The 17,013-nt window shown below is 40.2% G+C and overlaps 3 protein-coding genes across 3 annotated transcripts; 2 read left to right on the top strand and 1 right to left on the bottom strand.

The window, feature by feature from the left end:
- Positions 1 to 911: 911 nt before the first annotated feature.
- LOC141797866 (extracellular calcium-sensing receptor-like) lies at positions 912 to 4,401 on the top strand. The gene is made up of 7 exons (XM_074679553.1): positions 912 to 1,027; positions 1,538 to 1,808; positions 1,883 to 2,255; positions 2,334 to 2,686; positions 2,773 to 3,003; positions 3,271 to 3,394; positions 3,488 to 4,401. The coding sequence occupies exons 1-7, from the start codon at positions 912 to 914 to the stop codon at positions 4,399 to 4,401; spliced, it is 2,382 nt and encodes a 793-aa protein (XP_074535654.1).
- Positions 4,402 to 6,419: 2,018 nt separating this feature from the next.
- Positions 6,420 to 9,482, top strand: LOC141797498 (extracellular calcium-sensing receptor-like). Its single transcript, XM_074678921.1, has 6 exons — positions 6,420 to 6,571; positions 6,692 to 6,977; positions 7,099 to 7,911; positions 7,996 to 8,217; positions 8,323 to 8,446; positions 8,584 to 9,482. The coding sequence occupies exons 1-6, from the start codon at positions 6,453 to 6,455 to the stop codon at positions 9,480 to 9,482; spliced, it is 2,463 nt and encodes an 820-aa protein (XP_074535022.1). The 5' UTR covers positions 6,420 to 6,452.
- Positions 9,483 to 10,857: 1,375 nt separating this feature from the next.
- On the bottom strand, positions 10,858 to 16,204 carry LOC141797497 (extracellular calcium-sensing receptor-like). The gene is made up of 8 exons (XM_074678920.1): positions 16,029 to 16,204; positions 15,602 to 15,932; positions 14,863 to 15,150; positions 14,039 to 14,590; positions 13,721 to 13,942; positions 11,922 to 12,045; positions 11,362 to 11,834; positions 10,858 to 11,280 (listed from the first exon to the last, which is right to left on the bottom strand). Exons 1-8 carry the CDS (start codon positions 16,037 to 16,039, stop codon positions 10,858 to 10,860), a joined length of 2,424 nt encoding a protein of 807 aa, XP_074535021.1. The 5' UTR covers positions 16,040 to 16,204.
- Positions 16,205 to 17,013: the final 809 nt, after the last annotated feature.

Below are 17,013 nucleotides of genomic sequence, written 5' to 3'. Positions count from 1 at the left end.
CCAAATATGACAGAGATTAAAAAAATGTGCATATATATATATATATATATATATATATATATATATATATATATATATATATATATATATATATATATATATATATATATATATGTGTGTGTGTGTGTGTGTGTGTGTGTGTGTGTGTGTGTGTGTGTGTGTGTGTGTGTGTGTATATATATATATATAAAACCTGCATTTTAGAAAATAAAATCCCTGAACATATGACATTTGTTATACAAGCACTCAGTGTGGTTGAAAAAGTCAAATACCTTAGCTGCATTATCAGATAATTACTTGAGTGATGATGATGATCTGCAGGGTCAGTACTGGTACATAAAATCTCAATGTTCATGGATACTATTAAATCAGAGTTTTTCAGAGCGTACTGTACTGTACTAACTTAAAATGTTCATTGGTGGTGCAGTTATAGTAAATGTAAAATAAGAAAGCTTAAAGTAGCTCATAATGATCCTCCTCAAATAACCAAAATGGACCAGCCCAAGTCATATTTGTGTCTTGTAATGTCTTTACCAAGTGATAACATCTGGTTAGTAAAAATGAAGCCTATACAGAAGTGCTATAAGTCGCTGTTTGTTGTAGCATACTTTAAACTACATTTATTTGTCTTATGTAATAAGTTTACTAATTCTAAAAAATACTCCAGTAGGGTTTTCATTTTTTTAAGCTATATTCATCATCATTTTATTAAATAAATGCTTGAAATGTATAGCTCTTTGTGCCCTAAACCTATATAAAACATAAGCATCACTTTTTTGACTTGAGCTGTGGGAATAAATAAACTTTTCCACCACGTTCAAATTTATTCAGATGTAGTGTTTATTTTACTTTATATGTCATCATCAATATATACCAATGAGTGATGTCTGGGTATCTTCAAAGATGTCACCATGATTGGACTACACCACCTCAACATGTTGGTGCGGATTCTTGGCCTCCTCCATGTGCCCTTTACACTGGACAGCCCAGCATGTGCACACAACAACACCTGTACTTCTGTTATACTGTAAGAAGGTTATAAGGTTCCTTTCATTTTCATATTATAGACGTTTTTTTTTCTTTGAGAAATGCAGTGAGGAAAGAAGAGTGTATGAACCTTTGGGAGTTGTGACTGAACACACATTGGCTGCTTGTATTTTTCTTGAGGTCTATAAAGGTTTGTTTCCTTGTAAGCTTTGTTCCAGTGGGGGGGAGGTTGGTCCAGGATGGGTTGGATCACAGCTATCTTATTCTTTCTGCTGACTGGGGCAAAGTCAGAGAACCAAACATGCAAAGTGATTGGGCAGACAGGGTTCTTGGAGTTTTCAAAGGAAGGTGATATTTTTATTGGAGGTGTCTTTTCTATGAGTAGCTCAAGAAGTCTGATAGAGTATGGATACCAGGCAATTCCAGATGCAGTCTGCAAAAAGTGCGTGACTATGCTTTAAAAATGATGGTTATCAGTGTTTTTTTTTCTTTTAAATGGATGTGATTGTTTGCAGTAACTGCTTTGTTAAAGTTAACTTTGTGGTTGCAGGTTGAATGACAGGGAACTTAAGTTTGTTCGTACAGTCATGTTTACTGTGGAGGAGATCAACAGGGACACAGAGCTCCTTCCTGGAGTAAGTCTGGGCTATAGACTGTATAACGGCTGTGGAAGTGAAAACCTGATACGAGCAGCTGTAGACGCTGTGACAAGAGTAGACTCAAATGGCTGCAGAGGTCAGATCCAGGCTCTATTGGGTCATTCCTCTTCTGGCGTGAGTCAAGACATAAACATCATACTAAGCCCTCTTTCCGTTCCACAGGTAAGAAAAACTGTATCTTCTGGACAAATATTTATTAATTCTTTATACTGATCTTGTGTTTTGTTTTATTACAGGTGAGCCATCTTTCAACCTGTGCTTGTTTGAGTGATAAAAGGTTGTACCCTACATTCTTCCGCACTGTGCCAAGTGATCGTTTCCAAATCATTGCTCTAGTGCAGCTTATGAAATACTTTGACTGGCGCTGGGTGGGGGTTATTTACTCTAGAGGACTGTACGCTGAGCAAGGATCAGCTGAATTCATCAAGGAAGCACAAAAAGAAGGCATTTGTGTTGAATACTGGTTGCACTATGAGAGGACCTCCACCAAACCATTTGATGCTGTTGTAAAATCATTGAAAGAATCCTCGTCAAAGGTGGTCTTGTCTTTTATGTCTTTTTATTACATGAAAGACTTCCTGTCTAAAATGGAAGACTTAAATATCACTGGTAAGCAGTGGGTTGGCACTGAGTCTTGGATCATGCAAGAAAATCTGGCCTCTGTAAAAAGGATGAACGTTCTACAAGGGGCGATGGGATTTGCCCTCCCTGAGGCATCCATACCCGGTCTTGGTGAATTCTTGCTCAACTTAAAACCTGCAGATATGCCTCAGAGTGATATTCTGAAAGCCTTCTGGGAGAAGTTCTTCAGCTGCAGCTTTACTTCATCTAATGACTCGACTTTATGCACCGGCACAGAGGACCTCAGGACAGTCTCCAGTGACTACACAGATGTGACACAATTCAGGCCCGAGAATAATGTGTACAAAGCGGTGTACCTAGTGGCATATGCTCTTCATGCATTATTGCAATGTAAGAATGGCTCGAATCCAACCACAGGAGAGCCGTGTGTGAATAAAACCCAAGTTAAGCCACAGATGGTAGGCCATGAATTTGTTCGTTATGTCTTTCCTATTTACTCTCAGGCTGTGTGGATCCTTAGATGTGATCATTTTTTTCTCTGTAGGTGTTAAAACACATGAAATATGTGAACTTTACAACACCAAATGGAGCCAAGGTTTTCTTTGATGAGAACGGAGAATCAGTTGCCCAGTATGACTTGGTTAACTGGCAGATGAAAGAAGATGGCTCAGTAGAGATTGTATCGATTGGACAATATGATACCTCTTTCCCTGAGGGCAAAAAATTTAGACTGAAAGACAACAGCAAAATAGCCTGGGGAGGAGACAACAACAAGGTAACTTAAAGTGGCACTCTTTGTATGGTGTGTGTGTGTGTAACTGAAGTGGATACACTGTCACATTTTATCTCTGCAGCTTAAGTCCTTACACTGGGCGAAGCAGTTTTAACATGGAAAACATCAAATTACTGACATAATTTCCGTCTGTAGCTTAACATCAAAAATAAATTCAGAGGAATGTTGTTCAATGTTGCAATGTTAGTTAAACACAAGGTATTTTGTTTGCATAATTCAATTTGCTCATGCTATGTTTCACCTGATCAGGTGCCAAGGTCTGTCTGCAAAGACCCCTGCCCCCCAGGGACCCGTAAAGCCATTAACAAGCTGAAGCCAGTATGCTGCTTTGACTGCTTTGAGTGCCCTGAGGGAACAATAAGCAATCAGACAAGTCAGTAAGATTCTCGAATAATGCATTAGAATAATAGCACAGCTCTTTGAATGTTTCATGTATTGAATTTATGCATAATTTCACCTTCTATAGATTCTCCAGAGTGTTTCATCTGTCCTCCTGAATTCTGGCCGAATGAAAAGAAAGATCAGTGTCTCCCAAAGCCCACTGAATACCTGTCATACAAAGAGATCATGGGGGCCCTTCTAACTGCATTTAGTTGTGTTGGTGTTTTTTTGTCTCTTCTGACGTCCATCATTTTTTTGACCCACAAGGAGACTCCCATTGTAAAAGCCAACAACTCTGAGCTCAGCTTCCTGTTGTTATTCTCACTAAAGCTGTGCTTCCTGTGTTCTCTCACCTTCATCGGCCGGCCCTCTGAGTGGTCCTGCATGCTGAGACACACAGCATTCGGTATCACTTTTGTCCTCTGTATCTCCTGTGTTTTGGGGAAAACTATTGTTGTTTTAATGGCCTTCAGAGCAACTCTTCCAGGGAGTAATGTGATGAGGTGGTTTGGTCCCACACAGCAAAAACTTAGCGTTCTGACTTTAACCCTCATTCAGGTTTTGATTTGCATCCTCTGGCTTACCATTAACCCTCCATTCCCAAAGAGGAACATGCAGTACTATAAGGAGAAGATCATCTTGGAGTGTGCTCTAGGCTCAGCTGTTGGTTTCTGGACGGTGTTAGGCTACATTGGACTTCTTGCTCTCTTGTGTTTTATACTTGCTTTCCTTGCTCGGAAGCTTCCAGACAGCTACAATGAGGCCAAACTGATCACCTTTAGCATGTTGATATTCTGTGCAGTCTGGATCACGTTCATTCCAGCTTATGTCAGCTCTCCAGGGAAGTTCACTGTAGCTGTGGAGATATTTGCTATCCTGGCCTCCAGTTTTGGGCTGCTGGTGTGCATTTTTGTTCCAAAGTGCTATATAATAATCTTTAGACCAGAAAGAAACTCAAAGAAACATATGATGGGGAAAACACCACAGAGGACTCTTTAGTCTATTCTTTTTAGTGGCTTCATTATCCAGTAGCTTTGTAGGAAAAGGATTAAATCAATTTCCTTCAAGCTCTGGGTTCAAATGTAAAAAAAAAAAAAAAAAAAAAAAAAAGAGTTGCCTTTTACTTAATAGTGGGTGTTGATTTACTTTAACACACTGACTCATTTTTTATTTCACCTTTCTTGATAATAAACTCTAGAGAGTATATGCTATATTAAATTTTGGTTGGTCTGAAGACGCCTCATGTCCATTATGCCCAACTCACCTTTGTAGCAGCCCTATTGGCTGACACTGCAACATCTGAATCCGGTGTTTATTTTTAGTAGAAACATTTCATCAGACTCAGTATGAGACACCTTTACCTAAAAAGTCTAGGGAAGTATCATAATTCAAGGTACTGACTGACAAAAATAAAGCTGGAATTGGTTAAAGGGGAAAAAAACACAACAGCCAATGAGAAAAGAAAAATTTACTGGTTCTTAAATAAAGAAATTGTTCTAGTACCTAAAACTTGAACAGCATTTTTTCTTACCCTATTGGCTGATAACTTTTTTGCACACTTGAAGTAATTCAGGCCTAATTTTTATATTTTAATGATGACTACTGCCTGGTCCTTTCAGGTGAATGTGACTCAAGTTGAGTCTGATATGATGCTTTTTTGGAGATAAATAAACTCTTGCTTAGATTTTAGAGTCTGCAGTTTATGTGAATGCATATTATTGGATAATTATGACTTTTTTTTGGTCTTAAACCTATCCAATTTAAATGTCTGTTTTATGATTTTCTATTAATCTTATGAAGGCCAAAAGTCTGTCAAAGAATAAAGTTGTCATATTACAAGTGTTGCTGAAGTTTTAATCTTTTTTTTGCTCTATACAGAATAAACGTAAAATCACAGTGGACTTGTAATCATTATGAAAAAAATAGTGACTATAGCATAGGTGTTACAGATTATTTATGAGATACATGATTTTGTTTTTTACCATTTATAAATGGAACCAGAATTTATTATTACTGTACACTTTTCCACTCTACTTTAAGCCCCCAGAGTAAACTGCTTAAATTGGTCCGTTCAGAAAATAGCTCAAGCTTAAGGTCTTCATGAGGCTTGCTGATGTAATGAGGTCTTTGCACAAGGATCTCATAACTGGCTCATAAAACTTTGGAAGGAGGGCCTCAAACACCAAGGTCTGCCTGCAGCTTTGCCCCAATCAGACCTCTGGGGCACCAGGCCAATCAGAGGGTAAGGGGGTATGTGGAACAAGAAGCCTCAAAAAGACATCTGCTAAAATCGAGAGATGAAGTGTTTCAGATAAAGCCTGAAATAAGTTTTTTCTAAAACACCAGTTTGAGAAAAAAAAAAATCACATAAAGCTCCCATAGGGGTACCAGAAGAACAATATAGAGCAGGAGTCACCAAGACCACGGTACGTACCTGGACCCAGACGTCATCCTATACACACCCTGAACTATTGTCAATAAATTTGTGTGTGGGCACACACACACACACACACACACACACACACACACACACACACACACACACACACACACACACACACACACACAATATACAAATACAAAAAAATAAAAAAGTACACACCCTTTCCCCCATTATCAAAGGAGGAAGTTGGTGAATGAACAAGATGAGTGAGTCAAGAAGGAAAAGTATCAGTGCCGCCTGGACACAATTTCAAATTATTTCACTAACGGCCAGATTACCCATTATTTGCATGTGTGTGTGTGTGTGTGTGTGTGTGTGTGTGTGTGTGTGTGTGTGTGTGTGTGTGTGTGTGTGTGTGTGTGTGTGTGCTTTCATGTCAGTGTACTGGATTTCTCAACTGCAGCAGTATTGTTACAACCTCCTAGATGCAAGATTATTGTCTCCTTTGGGAAATAATTCATTAACGTATCCGGTGCACTTCATATATGAGCCATGTCACCATCTCTCTTAAACTGGCTGAGCAAACATGCAGAGAGCTTTTTTCTTATCACTGTTTGCCCTCTGTTCAAACACTGTTTCTGGTTGTGAACTGTTAGGCAGATCTGGCATGCCAAGTTTGTTTAAGCAGGGAGACATAATGATTGGAGGGATTTTCCCTGTTTTCAACAAAGAGACGAGCAGCACTCCAACATTCCTGAGCAAGCCACCCGATGCTGATTGTGTGGGGTAAGAGTTACGTTTGACTTTTACATATTGCTAACACTCTTTTTCTGAATAAAAAAGTCAGTTTTCACATGTACAGCAAAGGTTCAGCAACTTTCCAACTTCTTCCGACATCATTTCTAGGTTTGACCTCCGTCCGTTTAGATGGACCCAAGTGATGATTTTTGCAATTGAAGAAATCAACAGAGATCCTGCTCTCCTTCCAAACATATCTCTTGGCTATAGGATCCTTGACTCTTGTGCATCTCCTACAAATACTCTACGCGCTGCACTGACACTCGCAAGCAGACCTGAGGAGATAAAAATGACTTCTGGTTGTCCTCCAGCTATATCTGCCCTTATAGCTGAATCAGGATCAACTCAGTCTTTAACTGTAGCTGGAGCCCTCGGACCATTTCAAGTGCCAATAGTAAGATATAAAATGCTTGTTAAATGCTTTTGTAGTTATTATTATTATGATTTGGGTGATGTTTTGAAGTGATTTCATTGTGGTTCTTTCAGACAAACTTTGTTTTTGTTTTTTTTGATAGGTAAGTTACTTCTCAACATGTGCCTGCCTAAGTGACAAAACCAAATACCCAACATTTTTTCGAACCATTCCCAGCGACTACTTCCAGGCTAAAGCTTTGGCAGCACTGGTTCAGCGATTCAGCTGGAAGTGGATAGGAGCTATACAGTCTGACAATGACTATGGGAGGAATGGAATCCTGGCTTTTACAGAGGAGGTGAAGAAGCATGGGGTGTGCATCGCATTTGTAGCAACAATTCTACGAACATACACTATGGATAAAATACTGGACATTGTGGAAATGATCAAGCAGTCCACTGTCAAAGTCATACTTGCTTTCGTTGCAGAGGGAGACTTTTACCCTCTGATGCAGGAGGTGGTGAGACAGAACATCACAGGGATTCAGTGGATTGCCAGTGAGGCCTGGATAACGGCAGCGCGACCCTCAACTCCAGAAATGTATCAAGCTTTTGGTGGAGCTCTGGGTTTTGTGGTGCAGAAGATGGCCATACCAAAGCTGAAACCATTTCTTACGAGCACCAGCCCCTATACTGATCCAAACGCAGCCTTTGTTAAAGATTTCTGGGAGATGATGGTGGGCTGCACACCTGTGCCACAGGGGGAGCACGCAGTCACCAAAGTCTGCATGGGCAACGAGACATTAATGAATTCCCAGGATGTGTTCTTCAATGTCACACAGCTCAGAGTGTCCTATAATGTCTACAAGGCAGTTTATGCAATTGCTCATGCCCTACATGAGCTGGTTTTCTGCCAGCCAGCTGGAGAAAAAGTAATGAAACCATGTTTGAATTTATCAGAAATTCGGCCCGGAGAGGTGAGAAATAATGCCATTAAATTATTTCAGCACTGGGACTGAAGTTAAAACAATCATGGATATATAATTTGTTTCTTTGCTCAGGTCACAAGCCACCTAAAACAAGTACATTTCAGGAATCAATTTGGGGATGATGTGTTTTTTGATGCCAATGGTGATCCTCCTGCTTCCTATGATATAATTAACTGGCAGCTGAGAGACGGTCAGGTTCAACATGTCACTGTGGGTCATTTTGCCTCTGCTGCAAATGGTGATTATGAGATAAGCATCAAGGATGAAGACATTGTCTGGCGCACAGGAAAAATGGTAAACAGGGGAATGTTTTTCATGCAATTGATTTGTGAGTTATGACCACAGTTGGCAATTAAGCTCAAAGTGAAATAACTGCTTCGATTTAACTTTTTACTTCAGGTTCCAAAATCGGTGTGTTCTAATATTTGTCCAAAAGGAACAAGAAAAGCGCAAATAAAAGGGAAACCAAACTGCTGTTTTGACTGTATTCCCTGTGCTGACGGGACTATAGCTAATTCAACAGGTATGAAAACTGTGTATATTATGCTCAGTGATCAATAAAGTGAATTCATGATTTTTGAATATTTAAAAAGTAATTTGGGCGGGTGAGATCATGTGAAAAAATTTTGTCACAGAGCTGAATTTCTCTTTTTTCAACAGGTGAAGCTTACTGCACTCCCTGTCCTCAGGAGTACTGGTCCAATGAGAGAAAAGATGAGTGTATTCCTAAAACAATCGAGTTCCTGTCATACATTGAGCCCATGGGAATCGCTCTCACAGCTGTTTCCATCGTAGGAGCTTTACTCTCTTTATTCACGATGATGGTCTTTATCTACTTCAGAGAAACTCCTGTCATAAAGGCCAGCAACTCTGAGCTCAGCTGTTTCCTGTTGTTTTCTCTCTTTCTGTGTTTCCTCTGTCCCCTCACTTTCATCGGCAGACCCACAGTTTGGACGTGCATGCTGCGCCACACAGCTTTTGGTGTCACATTTGCACTTTGTATTTCCTGTGTCTTGGGAAAAACTATAGTTGTAGTCACAGCTTTCAAAGCGACAATCCCTGGTAAGAAAGTAGCTGCAAAGTTTGGTCCTGCTCAACAGAGGATCATAGTTTGCTCCTGCACTTTGATTCAGATCATTATCTGTGTGCTGTGGCTCAAACTAAACCCACCTTTCCCAGACATGGTTTTCAGATACAGCAATAAGAAGATTGTTTTAGAGTGTAATACAGGCTCTGAGGCTGCTTTCTATGCAGTACTGGGTTACATAGGGTTTCTTGCAATTATATGCTTAGTTCTGGCTTTTTTGGCAAGAAAGCTTCCAGACAACTTTAATGAAGCTAAATGCATCACCTTCAGCATGCTGATATTCTGTGCTGTCTGGATCACCTTTATCCCAGCGTATGTCAGCTCTCCCGGGAAGTTCACTGTAGCAGTGGAGACATTTGCCATTTTATCTTCAGCATTTGGGCTATTGATTAGCATCTTTGCTCCAAAATGTTACATAATTATGATAAAACCAGAGAAAAATACCAAGAAACATGTCATGGGAAAAATGTAAAGCTAGGGAAATATGATATGTCATGATGTTTTTTTGTTTTTTGTTTTTTTGTTTTTACACAGTGTAAGACTGAATTATGAACTACAAGATTTGTTACATGGAGCAAAAACACACTTTCATTTTTATTTCATTGAGTTACATTAAAAATGCACCTGTTTTTTTTTTTTCTTTTAATCTATGGATGGAAATGGGCTGCCAGTCCAGACATGATGAGCAGAGCCAGGACAGGCGTCAACAGGTTTGAGGTTTTACAGTCCAACATGATTGAAGAGAGGCTTATCAATGGAGAGGGAAGAGCAGGAACCCTTCGGTCTCGCAACTTCATCTGTCTGTCAGTCATGCACCTTGCCGGGCTGAACATGCAGCTGGTGTTAGTTGACGAACGCGGCCAAACACAGCATGGAGCAAAGCTGGACTGAATACGTATCTGATATATTTGAGGTGTGAGCCCTCAGTGCAGTGGTTGCTGCTTTTACTCCTGTCCAAGGACATTGGTATATTGGTATATTGTTGGATGTTCATTGTTTCATTGTTTTTTAGTTATAGATACAAAGCAAGTCTTTATCATAACATCATAATGTTAATACATAAAGTATAAAAGATCATAATTAAACTCTTTACTACAATTTTAAGCAAAAACATTTCTGTCATTTAAATATGAAGTAGTCGCAAGAGTGAAGTAGAGTAGAAGTAGAACATATTTGTATTCACTGAACATGGGAAACAAATATAATGACATTGATAAAATGTTTGAGTGCTTCTTTGTCCTTGCTTGTATAAATAAAATCTTTTCACAAAGTTGTATTTTTTCTGTATTTGTGTGGAATACAATTATGTAACGTTAGACTGGACATGCAAAGTTTTGGAAAGATAAGCTATGTGACAGATTGGGCTACAACCACATATCATGTCAATATTAGCCACACTTCTTGAACAAATATATGCTGCTATAGTTAGGGCCTGTGTACACTGATGGCAGTGCTGGTCTTTTTCCAAACAATCCAAAGCAGTTGAGTTTGAAGTGCTCAGCAGCCTAAGGGCAAGAATGCTCTTATTTAAAAGCCCAATATGTTAAGGACAGTTTATGTTTTTTGGAGGACATGTGTCATTTTACATGACCAATGAATTAAGGCCAATAGGTGTGTGATGTTAGATAAATTCTGTCAACAACAACAATAACAGCAGGAGTTTGTATGGCGAAAAAAAAAAACACACCATTTATTGTAGGTACAGGTCTACAGACTGCTGCCAAGATAATATTTGTAAAATTCCACTGAGTTAAAGCGGATGTGAAGCACACAGAGCAATGCAACATGATACTACATAGAGAACATTATCTTAAAAGTTTCTTTACATGAAACCATTCGCTTCACTTTTATCTTTGCATCATGTGTTTTTTGTTGTTTCTTTCTGGCTTCAGAATTAAAATGTAGCACTTTGGAGCAAAAATACAAAAAAGGAGAGCAAAAGCTGAGGCCAAAATGGCAAAAATGTGGACAGTCACTGTGTATTTCCCTGCCGTGCTCACATAAACTGGAATAAAAGTAATCCACACAGCAAAGAATATCAGCATGCTAAAGGTGATGAACTTTGCCTCGTTGAAATTATCAGGCAGCTTTCGGGCCAAAAATGCAATCAGGAAACACATGCAAGCCAGGAAGCCGATGTATCCCAGAACACACCAGAAGCCCACCTCTGAGCCAGCAGCGCACTCCATAATGATGGTAGCACTGTGGTAGTTTGTGTTGTTGTTGGCATAAGGTGGATAAGTGAGCAGCCATATGAGACAGATTATTACCTGAGAGAAGGGAAAACAGAATGTCTAAGGAATACCACACTTGATAAAATGGAATACAGGATGTATGGAGAAAGTCTCTACCTGAATACATGTCCCTAAAAACACACTAGCTCTCTGCTGGTCAGGTCCAAACCACTTCATGACATCACTTCCTGGCAGCGTGGACCTGAAAGCCATGAGGACCACGACTGTCTTGGCCAGTAGGCAGGAAATGCAAAAAGCAAAACTGATCCCAAATGCTGGGTATCTGATTCGGCAGAGCCAGTCAGAGGGCTTTCCGATGAACAGAAGGCTAACAAGAAAACATACAGCTAGAAAAACAAGGAGAAGGAAGCTCAGCTCCATGTTGTTGGCCCGGACCAGTGGTGTGTTTTTGTATGCAAGGAAAATCACCAGGATGGAAAGGGAAGTACAAGCTCCGAGGACAGCAGTTACACATAGCAAAATACCCATCAACTCTTGGTAGGACAGGAACTCAACAGTCTTTGGGATGCAGGAGTCTCTGACAACATTGGGCCATGAGTCTTCTGAGCAGCGTGAGCACTCCAAAGAATCTGGATATGGACAAGAGAATATTTTAGCATCAAGATGCTATGTTAAGATACAAGAGGTGATTTTTGGACAGAAGGAGCTCAACACACCAGTCTCATTACTAATTTCTCCCTCAGCACAAGGGACGCAGTCAAAACAGCAAATGGGTTCCCCCTTCCTCCTGGCAATACGGAAGCCGGGAGGGCAGCTGTCACTGCATACAGAGCGGGAAGCCTGGGAGGAAAAGTTGAGCCACTCAAAGAGATGCTGATTTTAGTCATTTTACTCAAAGGCCTTGTGTTCCTGTTTCACTATGTAGTACATAGTATGTACAAACAGTCCCAGAAAGCCTATTCTGCCATAGTTGGCATGGGCAGCAAAAAGTGTTATCTGTCATTACAAAACATGAAAACAAATTTCTGAATTATGTCACAAATGGAAGTCTTGTTTGAGACAGTTGTTGGAAGCCCTTAACTGATGTGTATTTGTAAAGTGTTTTGAAAAAACTAATTTCCTGTAACAAATTAATCTGGGTTGTATCCACAGAACTATTTGTATTACATTCAGGAATAAAGGGGTTTCCCCATTATAACAGTATTAATTATTTATTAACACAAAATACAAATACAAGGCAAAATGAACATTAAAAGCATCAGTGTTTAGTGGAGAAAAGTTTTAAGCGGCTTAATATAACAATTTTATGACCACATCTAGGAAAAAAAAAGAAAACTCTGTAATAATCAAGCCGCAACCTCCGGTCTAAGAATATGAGACAATGCGGAAGTGCCAAAATCTGCTGTTTCTTGAGTGTTTGCTTGAGGCTGGCTCCGGAAGTACCACATACACACCAAGCCCAAAAAAAAGCAGTTTTCAAAGCAGAAATTAACCTATTTACAGCCTGGTTCAAAAAAACTCTCCTGTCTGAGTCGCTAGTTTTACTATCGGCACCCACTGTATGAGGGGTACATTTTTCTGACTTGGCTGTTCAGAAGATATTAGGATCGCAAGCTCGCCCAATCAGAGGCACAGCTCAAGGTCATGTGACCGACAGGCGACCCATGGCTGGACGCTAAGCCCTTGCCACTACCAATATGGCCGCTAAAGCAGATGTGCTTCATTTTCTGTTTCAGAAACAGACAGGTGACGTCGGCGAGACTACATCCATGTTTTATACAGTCTATGGTAACAATATAAAAAAAAACCTCTGTTACAATGTAGCTTGGATGTATTGCACTAAATCACAATTGAAAGAAAAGAAAGAAAATGAATCTTCCAAAGTAAAGATAGTGGGCAGGTACCACCAGCAAAGGCTGTTGTGCCTTGTGTGCTTCTGTGCTTTTGCAACTCTGACAAATTCAGATCCTCTCATATGAAGCTGGGTGGCTTCCATGGCTGTTAACACTGCAGGAGTATTTTTCACTGACCTGTTCTGAAAAAATAAGTAAACTGATGCTGGACTAGAACAACCTCAATGCCACAATTAAAAATAAGTTACAATGGTCCTTTATTCTCTAGAAAGAAAAAATGGTTTTGGTTCAAGGATAATCTGAAATGGGTCCCAAAAAGCTGAACATTTGGGATAAAATGGGAATGTACTGTTCCTTTTTTAATTTTTATGAGATATGGGCTATGGCTCAAATGAAAAACAACATTCATTTATCAATTTAAACAAGCATTCATTATCAGTTTTATGTTTATATATGAATTCACAAGTTATCTCCCCTGCTCAAACTCAATGACAAATTTAATGGCCAACACTGTTATTGCTCTGTGCTATAACCCTTTCCCTCACTTAACATTCAAGTAGTCTGCACACTGATGAAAACAAATTAATCAATGTATTTCTTAAAAGTACATATAGCAATCTAAGAGGTGAACATGGTCTCAAACCCATTTTCAGAGAACACACCTGCTTCCCAACAGGCCACTGAATCAGTGACTCGTTTATGACCAGGCTGCGTCCAGCGGGCATGAAGGCATCAGAAAAACCAACTTTAACCAAGTGAAGGGAGCCATCCGGATTCTTATGCCAGTTTACAAGATCATAATAAGCGATGGGGTCACCGTTTTGATCAAAATTGATTTTCTCTCCCAATATAGAAAAATCAGCTCGTTTCATGTAGTAGATTAGCTGTTGGGAAAAATAAATATATTTAAAAAAAAATAAAAATAAAAAAAAATAACTTTAAATGTTATTTACTCTAAGATCACTACTAGTTTGTCTTACCTGCCATGGTTTGAAGCTCTGTGGGTCTGCACAAGTTCCATTAAGGAAAGGCCCAAGTCCAGCTTTGCAGTCACTCATATCATGCAAAGCATGGGCCACCAGATACACCGCTTTGTAGACATTATAGGACACTCGAAGTTGTGTCACATCAGAATAAGGGGAGTAAACGTCATCCAAATCCTCTGTCCCTGCACATGGTGACCTGTCAAAGTAGCTGTCACCCCTATGAGAATGTCTGTTGACTGAGCCGTTCAGTCGGCAGTTAAACAACTCTTCCCAAAACTCTGCTAAAAAAGCAGATTTGTGAATATGCAATGGTCTGAGATCAGTTAAGTGCTGTTTCAGTCCTGGAATGACATCAGCTCTGCGGATGGCAAACCCAAGAGTTCCTGTCAGGAGATCTCCAAACTTTGCCCAGAGTGATGTGGCGGTGGCCCAGGCCTCACTAGCGATCCACTGCAGATGGGTTATATTCCGACGTCGTATCTCTGCAAGAATACCCAGCAGCTCTGACTCACCAGAAAAGTTGATGATGACCTTTGAGGATGCTGTCTAAACAGTGGGGAAAGGGGTTCACTCAGGATTTATTAATGACCATAAACAAGTTTAGAATTTTAAACAATGATTGTGCATTTGAACGTCATTTAACAGTAGATGTGATTCATAATGAGGCTTCTGTTATTACAGAGAGTATATATTCCAGCTCTCTTACTAAATCAGCATACAAACGGCTACACTCAAAGGTTTTGTGTGCTTTTGTACATTTTTTGTGTAATTTTCTCTATTGGTTTCAGCATGAAGATGACATAATGCCTCATAGTTACCTGAATAACATCCAGAAGCTCATCCAGAGCCTGCTGATTCAGGGTCACAGGGTAAAAGTGTGTGTAGGCAGCACACACACCGTACTGCCCCGACTCCTGCAGAAAGAGCTCAATGGCAAAGCGAGCGTAATCCGACTCTACACCGATGACTCCAACCCACGTCCAACCAAAGTAGCTAACCAGCCGGGCAAGCGCTTTGATCTGAAAGGCATCGCTGGGCATCGTGCGCATGAATGTGGGGAATTCCTTTTGATTACTCAGACAGCTGCAGGATGCAAAATAGCTCACCTGGTTAAAGCAAACAATAGTTAACATACTAATGGCTCCATGAAACAGCTGGGGTTGCAGAATCACATTCAAAAAAACAAAGCTACCATCTGAACATGATTTCAAGAGTGTATTTAGGGGGTTAGGGGTCTTACTGTCTAATTCAGCTTAAAAAATACAAAACAATTTATCACAAGGTTAAAAAAAAAACCACACATTTGTGGTGATTCAGACATTTCTGAAATCTTCAATTTGTCTTTTATACACTGTAAGCACAACAAAAACAAATGTAAAATGTAAAGTAAAGTGTCAAATCAAAGGAAAGAAACAATATTTCCATGTAGTGGATGACAAGTTGAGGAACTAAGGCCCATGTCTGTAAAATCAAACCACAGGATAACAGAGCCTCCATGTTTCTTATATTGTTTAAAAATATCTCACTAAAACCCTCTACTGAATCATACAGTCTTACCAGGGGAATGTGGAAAGAACCCAGGGTTCTTAGCAGCACCATAGATACTCCAGAGGCAGCGTCTCCTATAATGACTGAGGACACAGTCCTTTGTACAGCAGAACACCCTGAGCTAAAACTCTGATTTCCTCCTGTTTTTTCGTCCCCTGCCACACTCTCTGGCTGACCGTTCACCAGCAGCAGAGATGCTCTCAAAGACACGGGTATGTCATCACAGCTGTCGCGGATGTGGAAACCCAGCTTGAGATGTGGCAGAAGGTTGTTGCGCTTATTTATCTCTTGGATTGCAAAAGTCATGGTCTGCATCCAGCGTAAGGCACGGGAGCTGAAACTGTGTGAAATTAAAAAGCAGTTCATAACAAAACACACAATACCAAAAATATGGAAAACATTCAAAGCAATCAAATGCATTCGGGCTGTAACTCACTATTTGTACATGGTTGGTGACGGCTTTGTTTTGTAGGTTGGAAGAGAAGACACAGAGCTGTAGTGTAAAGGAAACAATCCTCCTATAACAACATCTCCATCTTCATACAAACTGTTTTTTTCCTCTTCCCCCAAGAAAGCACAGTTCTCATCCTCAGCAGCAGCAGCTGAGAGAGAGTTAGCCCCAAACAGAGTTAGTAAAACAAATAAAGAAAGCAGAGTCATGGCTGGTTTATGTTGAAGGAAGATGTCCTGCTATGTTGTGTTGAATATTACAGCAACTTAATACATAGCACCCTCTCATCTGGTGAAATAAAAGTGATTGTAATATTTCAGGATACAGCTTGTTTATATACTCTGATAGTCGAAGCACCGCCCAGGTAAATCAGTTGAAACATTATTCATACCAAGTATCATGTAGGTGGGAGAGTCAGAATCACCTTTTTGTGACTTGGAATACTCATACAACAAATGTGACTCTAGTTGCACTCGAGGCACACTGGTATGCTATAAATAACATATGCCTACTGAGCATACAATTGCACAGGATTTGAGGATTTCCTCATCTTCAGTGTGTAACATCATAAAAAGATTTACAGAAATATGTGTCTAAAGGGGGGCTGCATGCTGGCGCACGGTCAGAGCTGCAGCCTCGCAGCAAGAAGGTCACTGGTTCAAATCCCCACTGCGGCCGGTGGGCCTTTTTGTGCGGAGTTTGCATGTTCTCCCCGTGCATGTGTGGGTTCTCTCTGGATACTCCAGCTTCCTCCCACAGTCCAAAAACTGCTCATAAAGTTAATTGGTCACTCTTACTTGTCCCTAGGTGTGAGTGCGTGAGTGAATGGTTGTCTATCTCTATGTGTCAGCCCAGTGATTGACTGGCGACCAGTCCAGGGTGTACCCCACCTCTCACACAAAAACAGCTGGGATAGGCTCCAGCCACCCGCAACCTTGAATAGGATAAGCGGTACAGAAAACGAATGAAT

The sequence above is a fragment of the Halichoeres trimaculatus genome, unplaced genomic scaffold (assembly GCF_033239565.1).
Source record: "Halichoeres trimaculatus isolate MK-OKI-2021-1 unplaced genomic scaffold, fHalTri1.1 fHalTri1_scaffold_9, whole genome shotgun sequence".
Classification (NCBI taxonomy): Eukaryota; Metazoa; Chordata; class Actinopteri; order Labriformes; family Labridae; genus Halichoeres; species Halichoeres trimaculatus.
This window is presented reverse-complemented; position numbering and strand designations above follow the sequence as displayed.